Source organism: Phytophthora cinnamomi (assembly GCF_018691715.1).
Source record: "Phytophthora cinnamomi strain GKB4 chromosome Unknown Contig0, whole genome shotgun sequence".
Classification (NCBI taxonomy): Eukaryota; Oomycota; class Peronosporomycetes; order Peronosporales; family Peronosporaceae; genus Phytophthora; species Phytophthora cinnamomi.
The window spans coordinates 59,482-76,804 of record NW_027150933.1 but is presented as its reverse complement, the minus strand read 5'-3'; the positions used below and the strand labels follow the sequence as shown (position 1 = coordinate 76,804).

The 17,323-nt window shown below is 53.5% G+C and overlaps 3 protein-coding genes across 3 annotated transcripts; 2 read left to right on the top strand and 1 right to left on the bottom strand.

Annotated features, from left to right (window-relative positions):
- Positions 1 to 7,829: 7,829 nt before the first annotated feature.
- On the bottom strand, positions 7,830 to 8,558 carry IUM83_01718 (Retrovirus-related Gag-pol Polyprotein; the record flags this gene model as incomplete). The annotated part of the gene is made up of 1 exon (XM_067925592.1): positions 7,830 to 8,558. The coding sequence occupies one exon, from the start codon at positions 8,556 to 8,558 to the stop codon at positions 7,830 to 7,832; it is 729 nt and encodes a 242-aa protein (XP_067800667.1).
- Positions 8,559 to 11,411: 2,853 nt separating this feature from the next.
- IUM83_01717 (putative Ca2-dependent phospholipid-binding protein) lies at positions 11,412 to 12,484 on the top strand (the record flags this gene model as incomplete). The annotated part of the gene is made up of 2 exons (XM_067925591.1): positions 11,412 to 11,547; positions 11,631 to 12,484. The coding sequence occupies 2 exons, from the start codon at positions 11,412 to 11,414 to the stop codon at positions 12,482 to 12,484; spliced, it is 990 nt and encodes a 329-aa protein (XP_067800666.1).
- Positions 12,485 to 12,713: 229 nt separating this feature from the next.
- Positions 12,714 to 17,315, top strand: IUM83_01716 (putative vacuolar protein; the record flags this gene model as incomplete). Its single annotated transcript, XM_067925590.1, has 1 exon — positions 12,714 to 17,315. One exon carries the CDS (start codon positions 12,714 to 12,716, stop codon positions 17,313 to 17,315), a length of 4,602 nt encoding a protein of 1,533 aa, XP_067801125.1.
- Between the last annotated feature and the right edge of the window lie 8 nt (positions 17,316 to 17,323).

Here is a 17,323-nt window from a genome sequence, read left to right as displayed (position 1 = left end):
TCGAGAACTCTAGCGATTCTTTTGTTCGTGGTCCACCTGGTTCTTTAATTTTCTTCGACTCTTGTCGACCACCCTCTGGAAGACCTGACTGGTTTAGAACTGCAATTGGCTGGGCATCTGTGTTGCTCGTTGGTGCTTTAATATTTTCTAGTGGGTTCAGCTGTGGAGGAGTTGCGTCCTCGGTTTTACTTTCTTCTTCACCAAGTTCTGGTGGCATGTCAAGCCATGATGACTCTTCCTCTGTCTGAGGTTGGTTAACCGGACGGTTTCCAAATTGAAGAAGGATTGCCCATATTGCTATGGCAATTCCCCACGGATGACGAAGGAAATCAAGGAGTCACCCAGGTTCTCTGAAGAATACCAATTGCTACTGAGAGAATACAGACGTCTCCAGCCCAAAAGCGAACAGGTAAGTAGTGCTATCTCTGAATCAATAAACGTAAGCGAACTTATACAAACCGCACTCGCAAATGTTGCTTTCCTCTTACAGTCACATTGTTTCCGAGAGAACGAACATGCCTGGTGTGCGGAGACAGTGACGACAAAAGCTTTCAACGGCTAAAGACATGTGTAGTCCAGAAGCCCACGAATCGCGTTGTGAGGGTATTTGACGATGATCACTGCGTCTGTGGGTGTGGGCTTTGGGTCCTGCGCGTGCGCTGCTGTTCCCGCTGCCCGACGCCGCGTCGGAGTGGTGTCGCCGCTGCTGCCTCACGCTGAGCAACCTTTCGTCGCATAATGACAACGTCTTCCGCGTGCGGACAGGCTACCAGGACGCGTTCAAAGTGAGCCCGATCCGCGGGGTGCTGGCGCCCGGCGCGATCTTGCAGGTGGTCGTGATAGACCCGCGGAAATTGATTACCCACCAATCATCGGAACGCTTTATGGTGCAGTGGGTGGAGCAAGAGGACTCTGGGGCCAACTCCATCGCGTTGCTACGGGTTTTCTGGAAGACAGTGTCGAGGAATTCCATCACGGAGAACAAGATGGTATGTCGATGTACGGCTGCGTCTCCGGTCCTTCCTCCTCCTCTCCCTGCGTCGGAGATCACTCAGGATGATAAACTATTCTCGAGAAGGATAAACAGTGCGAGTTTGAGCTCGCAGAATGTTCGATCAAGTCGCGATGATAACAGCGTTTCAGTATGAACGGAAGGCGGAGTCTCGCTCACGTCGGAGGCGAAGTGGAAGCAGCCTCGAGTGAAACAGACTCAACCGATCTTTCAGCAACTAATTCACGCCACCCGAGGAGACGCGGGGAGACGGTGACGGCAGCCTTAGCAGCAATCGCTCGTTTGTCAGTGATGCCAGCTTCGACACGACGATCGAGCATCCCGTAATGAACCGAAGGAGGTCGGCATCCAAGACGTCGTCGCTGTCATCTAATCGGCCCACGAGACTGCGGGACTCTGTGCTCACTAGCATCATTGTGAACGAAGGCTCGGTTAGCGACACAATGCTAACTGCGCGTTCTAGTGACACAGTGGCAGGAGCGGCCACGCACGAGCTCGGTCCGCTGAGGTACAATAATGGACAAAGTCGATTGGAACATGCGTGTGGTGAGTGTTACGTATGGTTTTGTCAGACATGTAGTTTGCTACAAGCTCTAAGCGCTGCAATATCCACGCAATAGAGATGACGTTATCGTACATCACAATGATGCCTCACCTGTGCTCCACTTCAGATGTATCGGGCACACTGACGCTCGTAATGTTTGCAGTAGTCTCTAGGCCCAGCTTCGCAAGTTCTGACCCACGGTTAATGTTGCCCTTGTATGAGAACAAATTATTTTCCCAGTAATAGCGGTGATATTTTTCCCAGCAAGTCCATGTCGTCTCCGGGCATATCCACGGGGATCCGGCTTGTGCATGAACAACTCGACACAGACAGACATCATGCGTCAAGCAGTAGGTTGTCACTTCAGTGGGGTAACGACCCTCCCAACGACACACGATACAGCGGCGCTTCTTACGATTTTGTTTGGCATGGGTCTGCTTCGATCCAATGGACGCGCACGGTATTACGGGGGTGCCTTCATTACGATCTGACCGGACTGTTCCTGCAAAGGCTTCCCCATCCGGATCCTCCGCGCGCGACTCTCCGCTCGTGTACAGCATACGCCCCTCGCCAGGAGCTTCAGCCCACTTTCCATTGATCAGCTCACCGACAAGTTCTGTGATGAATGATCGATGTGGGTCCCGGGTTTTCGAATCACGACTTACGAGTCTTCTAGTCGAATACGCATTTGCTCGAGCAATATCTATCAGCGCTAATGCCAGCTTCTTGTGCCAGCGCTTGAATGAGTGCCCATCCGAGATTGAAAACTGCCCTCGTAGCTGGTCCAACCGGTCTACGCACTGCGAAGATCTCCGCGCACACAACTATCGAGGTCTTTGTCGAGAATCGTATGTCCAGGAAAATGCTTGCTGTTGGCGCGGATTGTTCCTCGGCCGTACAGACCTTTCAGACGAAGTTCTTGCAGGAGCTGTACAGATGTGTAATAGTTATCCATATTCACGACGCGGTTACTTCCAAAAAGAGGTCGAACAACTTCCAGAACAAGTTGCCTAATCTTCGACACGCTTCCAAGCTCTTGTGCCAATCCTTGGGCTTCTTGGACGCTTACAACTCCGCCGAGGCGGTCCGCAATACCGCTTCTATTGCAGTGCAGTCGGAAATTGAGGACAATCCACGTAGACGAACAGCAAACATCGTATAGCCGAAAGTGGTATTTTCCTGTTGGCTTCATGGGGTTAAACACAACGAGATGCCGTCCTTGACGCGAGCGACACGCCACACTTGCCTCATCCAGCGCAACATCACGTCCAACGACTACGTACTTATTGCCCGTCACTTTGAGCATATTCAGTAGTGAGCGGATTCGTGCTGCTGCGTCAATGTCCAAAGTCGTGGGGCTAACGTTAAAACTCAGACATCTTCGCAGCAGTTTGAATCTGTTGAGACTCATAATGTCATCTAACGCTGTCGTTCTTCCACCGAATATCAAGTCTTCAGGCTGGGGCCCTCAATAGTTCGAGTATTCACCTTTGTCATTTAGTGGCATAAAAAAAATATACCGAGAAATACCATCAGCTCCCGTAGTGTAAACGGCTGTGTAATTTGAATGCCCTTTACAACGGCATATTCGTTCGTCTGGTACAACACTTGACGCCAAAAATACAAAGGTAGATAGGCGAAAAAAGCGGAGCTAGCCGAATGCTCGAATAAATGCCTGAATTCCGGGCGCACGAAGGTTACTGTGGATCCGTCATGGTGCTCGAAGAGATTTTGCGGACCGTCGATCTGTCCCTCTGGATCGAAACGCATATTCCTGATTGCTTCCATTTCTTGCAAGCTGCTAGCAGGATCGGCCTCAAATTCATACTCCTCACAAATCTCTGCTGTTTCCAAATTCAAAGGATCGTCGACGGCAAGCTCATCCGGCTGGACCAACCGCTTCCACGCCGGGTTGTTCTTTAGTCTCACCAAAGCTCGATAATTCTCAATTCCGCTCTGAATTAATCCCACCCCAAGGTGCTCGACGGACGACTGAAATTGCGAGTCCAACCACCGTACTTGAAAAAGTGACGCAAACTTCCCTTTTCTCGGCCGACGGCACACACGACCACTTATATAAGCAGATCCGATCGTCTTGTACACCTTCGCTTTCATTCAAGCTTCCTTTTCAGGTGCAAACGCTACTAACTGATCGAGATACACATCTTGTAATAGCACCGGCGGTGTTCTGTTACCAGTGGTGCCCTCCTGAGTCGAGCAGTCGATGTGTCTCCTTTCAGCTTCACCTGAGCTAGCTGGGGTGATTGGATGTGCAGTGTCAAATCCCATCCCCAACAAACCGTCGATTGTGTCATTCATATTGCCTGTCACGCCAGGTCCACTATGACCATATCCACCACCACAAAGTTCAATACTTGAACTACCCACCTTTTCAACCCCCACTCTCGTAGCACCTACCCAAATACACAGACATCCACTATAATGTCAATATCGCACTCAAAAACACCGCGCACGCACAACAGTACTACATAATGCAACACCACACGTACCAGAAGGTATAGGTTGCCCGTCGAGCAGAGCACAAACGTATCGTACCACCGCTTCTTCGCCAGTTAAAAAATCGACGCCTTCGGTGTCGGTCGCGTCACCGCCCGGTTCGATATAGCGATAGCGACCATCTAGACTACAAATTGGAGGGGGGGTTGCGTCCAACCTTCCTTGCGCAGTAAAGCCCAGGCTTCCTTAAACTGAATAACACCACAGCGGGAACTTGACTCCTCGATATTAGCCGATATCGTTGCGGCATCCGCCCGGGTCAATCGCTGACGCTTCCGATCCGAGAGGGACACGTCTTCGCGCCGCCGCTTGCCAGGCATTTCCTCGGTGTGTTGTACCTTGCCGCCTTGCCTTGGAATTTGTGGTATTGCACACCCGGATTTATATGTTTTTTCAAGGTAACATCTTATAATGAAACATTCATCTTTTTATCAATTAGAGAGGGGATTGAGTTTGTAAGTACAAAAATCCTTGCTAAATGACTCACTCAATAACGTACCTCTGGACCGACAGGATACGAGAGTACTACGAAGCAGAACGAGGCTGTGTCCTGCAACCTGAAGGCCCACCAACTGGCATCATGGAGATACACTGATGCAACGCTCGTTGAGCGAGGGGTGAACGAGAGTCGAACGATCTGCCACGCCGTGGGCCGCCTAAAGCAGCATATGGAGCGTCCACAGGGTAACAACATGCTGCTGGGGGTAAGGCTAACGGCTGTCTTAGTATGACCCTGCACCAGGACCAGAGTTCAGCTGGGGAAGCAGCCTCCTTCTCATCACCCGGCGGTTGGCGAATCTTCGTATCTTCTCCGCCAGTATGAAGTCCATTAGATTTTCGTCGAGTCCAAGCTGCAGTTTGCTATCCATGGAAGGGATCACCGGCGCGTGTTCCGCGTGCGAAGATCGATCGCGCGGCAGAGTCTTTGCTGTACCACCTCGTGAGTGTCTCGCGTGTGGAAAAGAAGTAGTGATACGTTCAGGTATGTTTCTCGTTGTTGCTGTTCGTCTCAGAATTCTCCTACGCTTATTACTCGCTGTGCTGTCATCACTGATGGAGTGCTGTCATGTATATGGAAGAGTGCCTGAAGGAAACCCGTACGGCGACTGGTGTCTACGACCGCAAGCGCAATGACGACGGACAACTCGAACTCGATAGTGTTCGCGAAGATATTACCGAAGGGTCAAGCACGAGCGCAGCGACGGGAACCAGCTACAAAAGAAGATAATTACTACCTCCGTTCGGAAATAGATAACCGTTTCCCATCATATGTCAGCCTACTCAAAATAATTCCCCTTCTAAACCAATCGGGTTTGAATTCTGAATCTCCCGCGCTCTCCCCCGCTCACTGGCCACCGCACACTGGCTTCTGGATTCAATTCGAAAGTTGGCGGCTGAGGGAGATTACGGATACGGGTAGTGAACGCCAGGCCGTCTGGGAAACCCTACTGCTTCGCAACGTAGGAGGCGTTCTTACACGTGGGGAGATCGTCCGGGTTGCAATGTGCTTCCACGTGGGCCGCCAAGTTGTCGAGCGCATTTGGAAGCGTGGAATTAACTCGATGGGAGATCGAGTAGCAGCTGTGGTCAAGTCAAGAAAGAGTGCAAGATGGACCGCCGCCCTGCTGCCCTGCTAACCGACCGGACGACTCTCCCCCCCCCCCCCCCCCCCCCCCCCCCCACCACCACCACCACGCCGACGCCACGCGCTGACGCTGCTGCGCCGAGGCCTGGAACGCCTGATTCGACGGATTCGACGGAGACGATGGAGCTGAACCTGAGGCTGCCGCTGGAGTTCTCCTGGGTGGACGAGGAGCGCCCGCCTTTCGTGCCCGGACCGATTGCCCCCGTGTCTTGCGTGTACATGCCCTACGTGCCGAACGCTCGACTTGGTGCGCGTCGTGTGCTGGAAGCGATGCGGGATCCGACGACGATAGAGGGACGATGAGCGTGAGGCGAAGGCTTAGAGCGACGCTTGGACGGAGGACTCGCGCTTCCCGCTGCCAGCGCCCATGGAGCATATCATGAACTCTAATGGTGGAAATGATTACCGGCTCGAACATTTGTTAAGTACAAACTGATGCGAACGGACAGTCTTCCAACGTCATTGCCATGCGATGCAACATCTCTCAGCAAGTGGGATCCTCGTAGCACCCGAAGCCAAATCAAGTGCCCCTCAAGTATGTACTACTAGTAGTAGTGAGATCTTAGATCCATTTTTGTGTATGTAGTGCGGCGGAACAAGAACGCCTGCGCCTCTCTGGACTGTGCCTCGCTTGGTGTCAACTCTAGATCTCCAGCACTCCCACAATTTTATAATCAGGAAAATGAACGAGGCGGAGCGCTGCGCAAAAAAAACAGATGGTTATCTATTTCCGAACGGAGGTAGTATCTTACCCCGTAAAATATCGACGCTGGTACGTGGTACCTAAATAGTTTTGCTAGTCGCACGATAATGAAAAAATCAAACCAATAAAAAAACACCTCTGAGAGTACAGTCAATTTCTTAAAGGGCGCGGAGAGCGCCCTATTAGAACTCTGGCTGTCTATATCACAGCTCCGTTAGGATTGTTTAAGACATCGTCCAGTTGCCAAAGTACAGTGATTTACTAAAAGGGCGCTTATTGCGCCCTTTTACATGAAAATAACTATATTTTGTATAGTATAGTTTAGGTAAGAGGGTCACGAAAGGGTTAACACGACATCTGAAGCATCTTCCTTTCTTCGCATCAGGAATCCCCACATCGTACGTGCGAATGCCCATATGACACATATCTGACATAATCTTTTGAAATGGTCTCTTGGCACGACGAGTCTTCGTCTTCTTGTAGGACATTCTGGTCATCTTTGCCTCTTCGCAACTCCAGCACGGAGTGTCGATGTCGCTACTCAAATCGTCGCTCATTCCAGTAGTCACTTGTTGATGGGCCATCTGTTTTAGCATAGGCAAATTCAAGTGAGCGAATCGAAGATGCCAACGCACCAACGAATCTGCATCACAGCACCTAGCATCAGAAGCACCACCACGCTTACGACCACGAGCAGCTTCGCGCTCAGCACCGCCAGCAACAGCACGTTCAGCTCCACGAGCAACAGCACTCTCCGTATCACGAGCAGCGACACTACCAGCATCACGGGCAGCGGTAGTTTCAGCATGCCCAGTGCGTTGATGCAGCGATGGTACGCGATACACAGTACTAGCTGTAGTCACCAAGCGGTATCTGCCGCGAGACTTCAACAGCAACAATTGTACACGTCCTTTAGATAACCAGGCAACACGTTGAGTATCGCGAAAACCAGTTTTCATATTCCAACCATCTTATCAAGACTTGACAAATTGTCAGGGGTCGAAGGCTTGTACAGAACTTGTGTCAACTGCAACGACACATCCTGGTGTGGCTGCTTGTTATTGCGGACACGAATCTACACATTTCCAACCTTCTCACCACCCGAAATGCCACCATCGTAGCCTTGAAAGACATGTGCTGGGTCATTCTGCAATTGTGAGAGCACATCTGACCGGTTGCATACGTGTACATCACTTGCAGAGTCCAATGCCCACTCGACATCACCTCCATCTGAATCACTTACAGAACTAACCACCAACGTCTCACGAGAAATACAGCCAACAGCACTCACTCGCTTTTTTTATTGTCACTCTGGTTATTGGACTTGTTTTGCCAACGCTTTCGTTCAGACGTAGAAAAACCTTTGTCAGCAAATTCATTATCAGAAGAATCAGCACGATCAGGGCAGTTAGGTCGTGTCCGACTTCACCGCAGTGAAAGCAGTCCGAGTCTCTTCCTTTTCACTCTTCTTCGAGCTCGATTTGCTGCCTTGCTTTCCTTCGTTCTGATTCTTCTTGCCGCGACCAGCTCTCTCACGCTTGCTACGACCTTGGCTATCTTTCTGCTGTTTCTGCGGTGCAGACTTCTTTCCGCACGCAGCAACATCAGCAGGGTTTTGCTCTTCAGCACCTATCTTCTCATCCAGCGCCGATTCAGCACGTAGAGCGTTCATTACTTGGGTAGCTGTAGGCACAGGGCGATCTGCCCCACGATCACGCCGCACAACGTAATGCTTCGAAAATTGGCGAACCACATCGCGATGGGTACGAGCCACATGACCCAAAAGCGTTTCCGCATAGTCATCATCAGTCACGCGTTTGCCGTAGTGAAGTAGCTGTCGGTGCAGCGACTCCATCTCACTCAACCACTGATCCATGCTTTTCTCCGATGTATACACGTTAGAGTAGAACTCAGCACGAGCAAATATGTAATTAGAGTACTCTCGCTTCGTCTGCTTATCGACGAATCGATTCCACATCGCCTGTGCCGTGTCTTCTTGGCAGATCATCTCGGCGTCATGTGCAGGCACACCAGACAAAATTGCTTCACACGCGACATTATCTTTCAGTGCAAAACTCGATCTCAGCATCAGGTCATTCTGGTCGAAGGTTCCATCCACAACACTCCAACAATCCATGCGAGTCAAGAAGGTCCGAAGCTGTACTGCATAGAGGTCAAAACTTCCCTTCATTCGTGGCACATTATCCATTTTTACGGGTACTCCTGCGCGAGGGTAGCCATATCCAGCTCCAAGCGGAAAAGCACCAAAGTTGAAGCCACTAGAATTGCAGCCACCTCCACATACAGTTAGGTTCGGTACAATTGGAATGCCCACGCCAGAAGTCATGTCAGCGCTTAGAACACTGCCAGCAACTCCACCAGCACTTCCTGCTGCTCCAGGTACAGCACCAGTACCAGCGAGACCAGCCACAGCACCAGAGCTGACGACACCAGGGTTCACAACACTAGTCGCAGTAGGCAACGCAGGAGCTGTCGTAGAAGGCACCATCGTAGTTGCCGCGGAGGCCACCGTGGTAACACCAGCCGTAGTTAACGCAGCTACACCAGCCGTCAATCCACCTTGGCCACTCGAGGTCACACTCGAGGTAGACGACGACGAATTCGGTCCAGCCATAGTTCTTCAGAGCTCGACGAATGTAGTTCGTGAAGCCCCAACGGGTTGGGCTCATAACCTGAGGGCTTGCGCAGTAGGACTGTAGTGCTTCCGAACACGTAGTATCGATGGCCGAGGAAGACTAGACACGAGAATGCAGGAACACTAGCTTGCTTGTCCACGGAAAGAATGGGATTGAGGAGGAGGAAACCTCGCAGGTGACAACCCCCTCTTAGTTAGACTATACTATACTAAGCTCAGTGTGAGCGTGAGTCAATCCTCCGGGTCTCCTGAACAACATGCCCGCTTTTCTAATTTGAATCTTCAGATCTAACTTTGAACCATCGTAAACGGGCGGAACTGAAATTGTGTATAAACACAATACGATGTGTTCGCACACAACACAGCCAGATATCGTCTCCACGCCACTCACCAGGCACGATACACCCGCTTTTGTGCCAATTTCCGGACAGAGCTATCTTGCGCTATACTAGATTTTACTATGCAATGGAAATACACGCCCGCTGAGTCCTGTCCTCCGCACAGTCTCACTGTAGCTGTCGCGCCCTCGCCCTCACGCGACCGCCCTCACGCGACCGCCCTCACGCGACCGCCCTCACGCGACCACCAAGTGCCATTCCCCCCCCACCCCACCCCACGCAGAAGCCCCGCCTCCCGCCTCCTTGTCCTCCGCGCATCAGCACCATGTCGACAATTAGAGCCTCCTCTCACTCGCAAAGGTGATGGGGATCACGAGCTAGGAGGATGACTGTACGGAGTGATGCAAGGAAGTGGGTTGATAGACAAGAGCAAATTCGGCTAGCCACAAGATCTCTCCACTGCGCAGGATGGACCATGTGGCTCAGCTTCGAGCGAATGCGGTGGCGCTGCCGCCGCCGTACGCACCATGCTACAGACAAGGTGGGTCGTCTGGGCTTGCTGACCAACTCGTTCTCCAGCAGTCCAAGCTTAGGCTATGGAGTGCCTTCATGGCACTGGGAAACGCGCATCAAGCGCCACATCAAGCGTGCGCGGTATGACGAAGAATCGCTTGGACGAGTTTATATGGCGCTCTTGTTTTTTCCCAGTGCGTGCCAACGCAGCTTCGTATCTGCCAGGCTTAGCTACATAGATAATCAGAAATGAATAAGAATCTCCTAAATGCTATTTCTTATTTTTGAAAATTTAGAAACCGGTGATCTAAAAAGCGGGCGTGTTGTTCAGGAGAGCCAATGCTCCAACTGGCAGTTCCATACTAAAGTACAGTCAACCATTGAAGCTCTGCCAAACAGCGGAGCTCGATCTGCCACTACAAGCTCCGACACTACATATGAGTTTCCAACTTTGAGATAGATAATCTTTTTTTTTAAAGAACCAGAACTTTTGTGGAGTTTACTTCAAGAAGCTGTGTCGGCTCAAAAGTAATTGGAGATTCCCCTTATTCCATCGGTGTGTCTAAATCGCGATTCGTACCTAGGTTGATTAGTAATCAGATGTTCGCCGCAGTCTCATTTACCAACACTCGTTGTAAAATGTCGCACTTGAAATCAGAAATTTATGCCTCACACTGCGCTATTAGGGGTAGTCAATATCCGCAGCAGCAGCTAAAAAAATTGTCAAAATGTTTATTGACCAATCGCGAGCAGAGAGCTTTGACCACCCCTTTTTGCTCTGCGCAGCAGCAGATCAAGATTTCGGATGCCACGCCCAACAGCGCGCCAGAAGGCGCTGCGAGAGCTGCGCGTAGTTTTAGTCGTTGTGCCAGAGGACTCTCTTTCGGATGCTTGCGCTGAGGCCGTGCGGTGCGCCTTTAGAATCGCGTTGTAGCAACGCTAGCTGCACACAACCCGATCAACCGAGCTCTTGGCGTCGAATGACACGTGTAGAATGGATAGACAGACCTTATGAATGCTCTGCTCACAACTGCTGACATCGCAGGAGTCTTCAGCGGTGATCTTCTCCACACGGCGGCATGTCTTCACCTTACACGTTGCCATTGCGGTCCTGTTGGACCTTTGGGCTGCTAGAAAAAAAAAAGTGAGCAGCTGCTGCCGATCGACCGAAACTACTTTTCGTTCCGTTAGCGGTGTTTTTTCTGGGCAATCACAGCCCCGGAAAAAAATCCGACTTGCTGAATCGAAAAAAAGTAAGCTGCTGCTGCGGACATTGACTACCCATATTAGGGGTAGGATATTTAATAGGAAAGAAAATCGTTGTTTCGGAATTGTGACCTCGTTCTCGCAATTGTGCCCTTGCAGCCGGATTTTGCTTATGGCACACACCTCCGCGTACCCACAACGGGCGCAAGTTTCTCTCACTCACACTCTGAACAGAAGCGCAGCCCTCTCTTCTCTCCTCCCCCTCCGCCCCACCGCCATGGCCATGGAGCTCCACGTGCGCGCGTGCTCGGCGCGCAACCTGCTGGACAAGCAGACCTTCGGCAAGCAGGACCCGTACTGCAAGCTGGCGCTGCGCGGCAAGAGCTTCAAGACGCGCGTGCACGACAACGGCCGTGCGTGCGCCTCCCCTGCCTGCCTCTCTGTCTCTCAGCTCTGAGCTCTCACCCCTCCCTCTCCTCCCTCCTCCCTCCTGCAGACAAGACGCCCGTGTGGAACGAGGTGTTCGTCTTCTCCGTCGTGGACCCGCAGCTGGACCAGCTCGTGGTCGAGGTCAAGGACAAGAACTTCACGTCCAGCACGCTCATCGGCGAGTGCCGCCTGCCCGTCAGCATGTTCCTGAACGGCAGCGTCGTGGACCAGTGGTACACGCTCAACAACGGCTCCAAGCGCGCGGGCGAGATCAACCTGCGCGTGCAGTACAAGGGCCCGGGCGCGCAGCCATCCGCCGCCGCCGCCGCGCCCGTGGCCTCCGTCGAGAAGGCCCCCAAGCAGGCGTCGGCCTACCCGTACCCGCAGCAGTCGGCCGCCCCCGGCTACCCAGCGGCACAGCAGCCGCAGTATGCGGCCTCCAGCGGGTACCCGGCCGCCAGCAGCGCCGCCACCACAGCTGCCGTGGCCGCCGCCGCCGTGGCCGCGACGTCCGCGTCCCAGCAGTACCCGCCGCAGCAGCCGTACTACCAGCAGCCGCCCCCGCAGTACTCGCAGCCTCCCCCGCCGCACTACGCCCAGCCTCCGCCGCCGCAATACGCCCAGCAGCCGTACTACCCACCGCCTCCGCAGCCGGCGTACGCCTACGCTCCTCCGACCACTGTGGCCTACGCCGCAGGCCCTCCGGTCATGGTCGTGGAGGGATCTCCGTACGGCCACCACCACCACCATCACCACCACGGCTCTCCGCGTGGATACGGCGGTGGCTATGGCGGTGGCTATGGCGGCGGCTACGGCGGCGGCGGTGGCGGCATGAGCACCGGCCAGGTGGCCATGGGTGTCGGTGCCGGCGTGCTGGGTGGTATGCTGCTGGGCGAGGCACTGGACGACGTCTTCGACTAAGCTGCGTGAAGACCACACAAAACTTGCCACTCTCGCCGGCTGAACGGGTACTCCCTCGACATGTTGTCAGGTGCTGGCGCAGACTTACTTGACCACGAGACCAAACGAGGTAACGTCGATTAAATAGCATTGCGTGTTGTATTTCCCCGATGCTTGTCATTCCCCACGCTGTGGTTGACTATTTTGAGTGTTGCTGCGGTGAGAGGCAAACAGCTTTTAACCTGACGCCATGGCCGAGCTCGGGCACACGCGCACGCCGGGCACTAGCTCCTTCAGGCCGCCTTCCCGCCACTCGCTCGAACCCGTGCTCGAACAGCCTTCTCCGCAGCGCAGGCGCGACTATTTCGTGGCAGATGAAGACCTGCCTCGCGCAAAGCCCGAACTCCAGCGCAAGTTGCCCTTCCAGTACCATGGAGACGTGTTTGCACAGCATGGCGAGTACACTGACGCAGGTCTCTACATGTCACGGCTGCCGGCGTCTCGGAAGGAGAAGCAGCCTTTGTCTGCCCGAGTTGGGGTGAACTATAAGCTCCACCCCGTCAAGTTAGCACCTGTGACGCCGACGAAACCAGCATCGCAACAGCAGTCCGAACGAGAAAGCAGCCCGATGGTGCTACCTGTTAGCCCGAAGGCAGTAGATGCGAGCTCGAACAAGTTGAAGCCCAAGAACAACCGCAAGCGACAGTATGCTCTGGCTGTGGAGGCTATGGCGGCCAATCACTCTCTTCATGTGACGCTTCTCAGTGACAACGTTGTGCCGAGTGTGATGGCGCTGTGCCGTTCGAAGGACGTAGTTACGCTTGGGGCATGCGTGGCCACGCTGGGTCATTTGTCCTGCGAGCCTGAGGGTCGAGCTATGCTACTATCACACAACGCGTTGTCGCTCTTGTCAGCACTTGCGCTTTCGTCAGCGCGCACTCACGAAAAGATACTTTTGCCGAACTGTGTGGGTACTCTGGCTAACCTCACCATCGAGGATGGAAGCGAGGGTGGTTTTATCAAGGACAAGGCACTCGACTGCCTGTTGAAGCAGCGACGAACGTCGGCCTTAGCTGAGCGTGCTTGCACCTTCGCCGTCTTCAACCTTTCGTGTCCACAGTACGCATACCCTCGTGTGGACGACGCTGTTCATGCACTCGCGGAGCACGGAAAAGATTCGCGTGACCGCGAGACGATCAGCCGCGCGGTGTACAACCTAGCGTGTACTAGGATGAACCATATAAAGCTGGTTGAGCCCGAGGCTGCATCCTTGCTGCGCGTTCTTATTAGCTGTCAGCAGAGTGAGGCTGCGCGTCTCAATTCGCTCGCTGCGTTGTGGAACCTTGTCGAAAGTGGAGCGTGCCGTCGTGCTCTGGTTCGGACTGGCGATTGTGTGCGCGTTGTAGTGGAGGAGCTTCCTCGTCTGGGTCTAGCTGCCAGTGAGGAATACGTGATCTGTGCGCTAGGAACCCTGATCTGTCTTACACGAGAGGCACATGCTCGAGAACTAATGGGCAACGCTGGGGCTCTGGATGCATTGGCAGCACTTGGCACGGGTGTTAAACGTCAACCAGGAGTACTGCTGCTGATATACCGTTTAATCGCCATTCTGCTATCAGCGCCCGACAACATCCAGGCTGTGAACGAAAGTGTTGTCCAGTTCCTACTCGCTTTCCAGCACGAGCACGCAGATGCTGGAAGTATCTCTCCTACCACGAATACCTCGTCCGCAGCCATGTCCCGATATGTGCTCTTTGCACTAGCCAGCATTTTGTCGTGGAACGAAGAGGACGAGTCAGATCTGGAGGCCACTGTTTCACAGAGCAATCACAATGCACCGTTGTCGACTAGATCAAGCCCGTTGGAACTGGATGAATTCCTAGACGAGCCTCAGCTCCTGGAACAAGTTTACAGACACGTAGCATATCCAGGGTTTCCGGTTGACAGTGCACAAGTGCGTCTACAGATGGTGCTCCTGTACAACTTATCGTTCCGGTACCCGAAGGCGGATGTTGCAAAGCTAGCCCATGAACGACTAAGCCAAGTCGGTGCCATCTCAAAAGACCGGCACATTCTCACCTTGCTTGGTGGAAGCTTCTTCAGCCTCTGCATGGAATACGAGGTGCACCACTTGCTCCTCGCTGCTGCCTACGCGACTACAGATGACAAAGGCGGGTTTCTACTGCAACGCTTGGCTCGAGATGGAGACGTTGAAGCGCAAAGTATGTGCTTTAACACGGTCTGCATTCTTTTCGATGGCCGTTCGCTTACTCGGGACGAGTTGCTGAAGCTCATCGATCGCATCTTCCCTGTTGTGGTCGAGGTTTGTACTCGCAAGAACCACGCCAAGAGGAATGATATCGCAGAGGACGAGGATGCTAACTCTAACCGAGTAGCGCTTCAAGCAGCGTGTGCTGCGTGCCTCACTCGTTTCGCAAGCGTGGCAGAGTACCGGCTTGTGATGGTGGAGAACGGTCTTCTCAACGCTTTAGCAGTTTTAGCTGGATCGGAGGATGACGAAACACTACGGTTGTGTGTGCACACGTACGCCTTATTATCGCAGGATAGAGCGGTTGGTACCCCACTACTGCGCGGTGGTGTCATCAAGGCTCTGACGCTGCTGGCTGCCGCTCCTGAGGAGGCTGTGCGAAGAGCGTGTGCGGTTACCCTTTGCAACCTGTCTGCCGAAGCCGCACATGTGGAATCCCTGGTGAAGCTTGGCGCTCTTCGGGCTCTGCTTGTGCTTGCGTGTGTCAAATCCAACGACCCCGAGACACGACGTGTGTGTCTGAAAACCGTATTAAACCTGTTGCGCGTTGCCAAGCCACCAGCGATACAGCGTTTGTGCGATGATGGACTGCTTTGGGCCTTTGGAATCTTCACGGATTCAATGGAGCCCCGAGACTACGCTATCCTCTCAGATGCATTTTGCGTGCTCGCGATGCATTCATCAGCGCGTGCTGGACTGATTGCCAAGCCTAGTACAGTTGCTTCGCTATTGCAAATACTTCGCCACAACGATGTATGCTCCTCCAAGACTACCGTCTTGAAAGGGCTAGTCAACCTTCTCGCAGACTCAGCCAGTGCAGTACTTCTCCTCAAAATTGGCGTGCTGCCTCATCTCGTTGCACTGATTGAAGCTGAAAAGGAGGCGGAAATGTGTGGAATCGTGGCCGAGCTGCTTGTGCTCATCTTTCAGAACTGCCCACCAGACTATAACGACTCAGCAGCGGGAGCGTATGCTGAGGCAGCGACAATGCGCACCATCACGTATCTTGTACATGTTGCCGAGCAAGAAGAGCTGCACCGTGCCGATGAGAGCCGTGCCGTTAGCAGCAATGAAATTGCGAGCTGTTCCCAGAGCTGTGCGGTCTTACTGCACTTGTTATCGTTGGACAAGGTCACATGGCCAGCACTACTGCTTGTTCACCCTCCACTAGGTACTGCACTTCCTGCTCTGTTATTGCAGGCGAAGGGGAGCGCGCAGACATTGCTGCTGCGATGCCTGTACAACCTCACGTGTGACTCGAATCTGCTCGCACACATCCCGATGAACGTCGTCATTCCAGCACTGAAGGTGGCGATAACCAGCCAACAGGATGAGTCAAGTACCCGTGCAAAACCAGAAGATGAACCGACGACGACAGCCCTTTGTGCGGGAATTCTACGCAATATATCGACATCTACCGACTGCCACGACGTGCTGAGTTCCGAACCTGCGACGATGCTATTATGCGAGCTTTTTACACTGGGAGGGAGGCTGTGCCGAGAGAATGTGGCGCTGGCAACGTGCAACCTCTTCCTCGGGCGGGTAAATTCGCACGTGCTGCTGTCACGGGGTGTTCTACAGCTTGTTCTTTCGCTGTGTTTACCTGAATTGGCCTCTTCCGAAGACCACGCGATGTGCTCGGCCGTGCTGCGAAAGCTGGCCATTGCTCCAGGAAACGCCCAGCTACTTCTGCGTGGTGGAGCTGTCCGCCACCTTGTGCTGCTCATGGGCGCTAGCTCTTCGCTGTTCGTGAAGATGAATTGCGTCGCCACCTTCGGTCTCCTGGCTCAAAAACCTAGCGTTCCACCTCTGTTGGCGTCACAGGGCGTACTAGCCTCGGTGTTAGAGTTTCTTGAGCATTTGGAGCAGCAACAGCACGTTGATGCCATCTTAGGCTCATGTGTCGAGAGCATGTGCGTAGATCTGCTCTCCAAGCTCGCCCAATTCGCCAATGCGAGCGACCCGCGTGAACGACGCCTGTCGTCGCTGCTGTTCCGAGCTGTCGAGAAAGAGGACGCCAACGTTGCTACTTCACTGCCCAAAACAACTCGTTCAACCGGTGTCGAGTCTTGGCAGAACGACCGCAGCTTCCTGCATCGTGAACAAGGCGGAGCGCTACCCCCGACACAAATTTCCTCCGTGCTCGTCTTGACACGCAGTGCTGCTCCAGTGATGCCTCATGCACCAAGAACGATTTCGTACCCTGGATATGCCGTTGAAGTGAGCCCGAGTGCCAGCTACATCGAGATGGGAACCATCGAGCCGATCCTACCGCCAAGTGACGCACTGGACGATGATCAGGCCGAGGAAGCTGATGCTCGCTTGCAATCAGCGGAGTTCACGCCACCACCGATGTTCCCCAAGATGAAGACCCCTTTCACGCCTCTGTCATTGGTATCTCTCACCGCGTTAGCTGTGCCCGGCGGAACTCCTGGCCAGGTCAAAAGCCCGATGCCCCTCAAAGCGCGGCACTCTAAGTTGGTGGCCCCATTGCCTCCACGCGCGTCTGCTGCTGTCTCCATGGACGCCGGGTCACGTGCCATGAGCCCTAGCAATTCAAGCTCATTGAAACCTTCCAGGTGAAGCGTCGC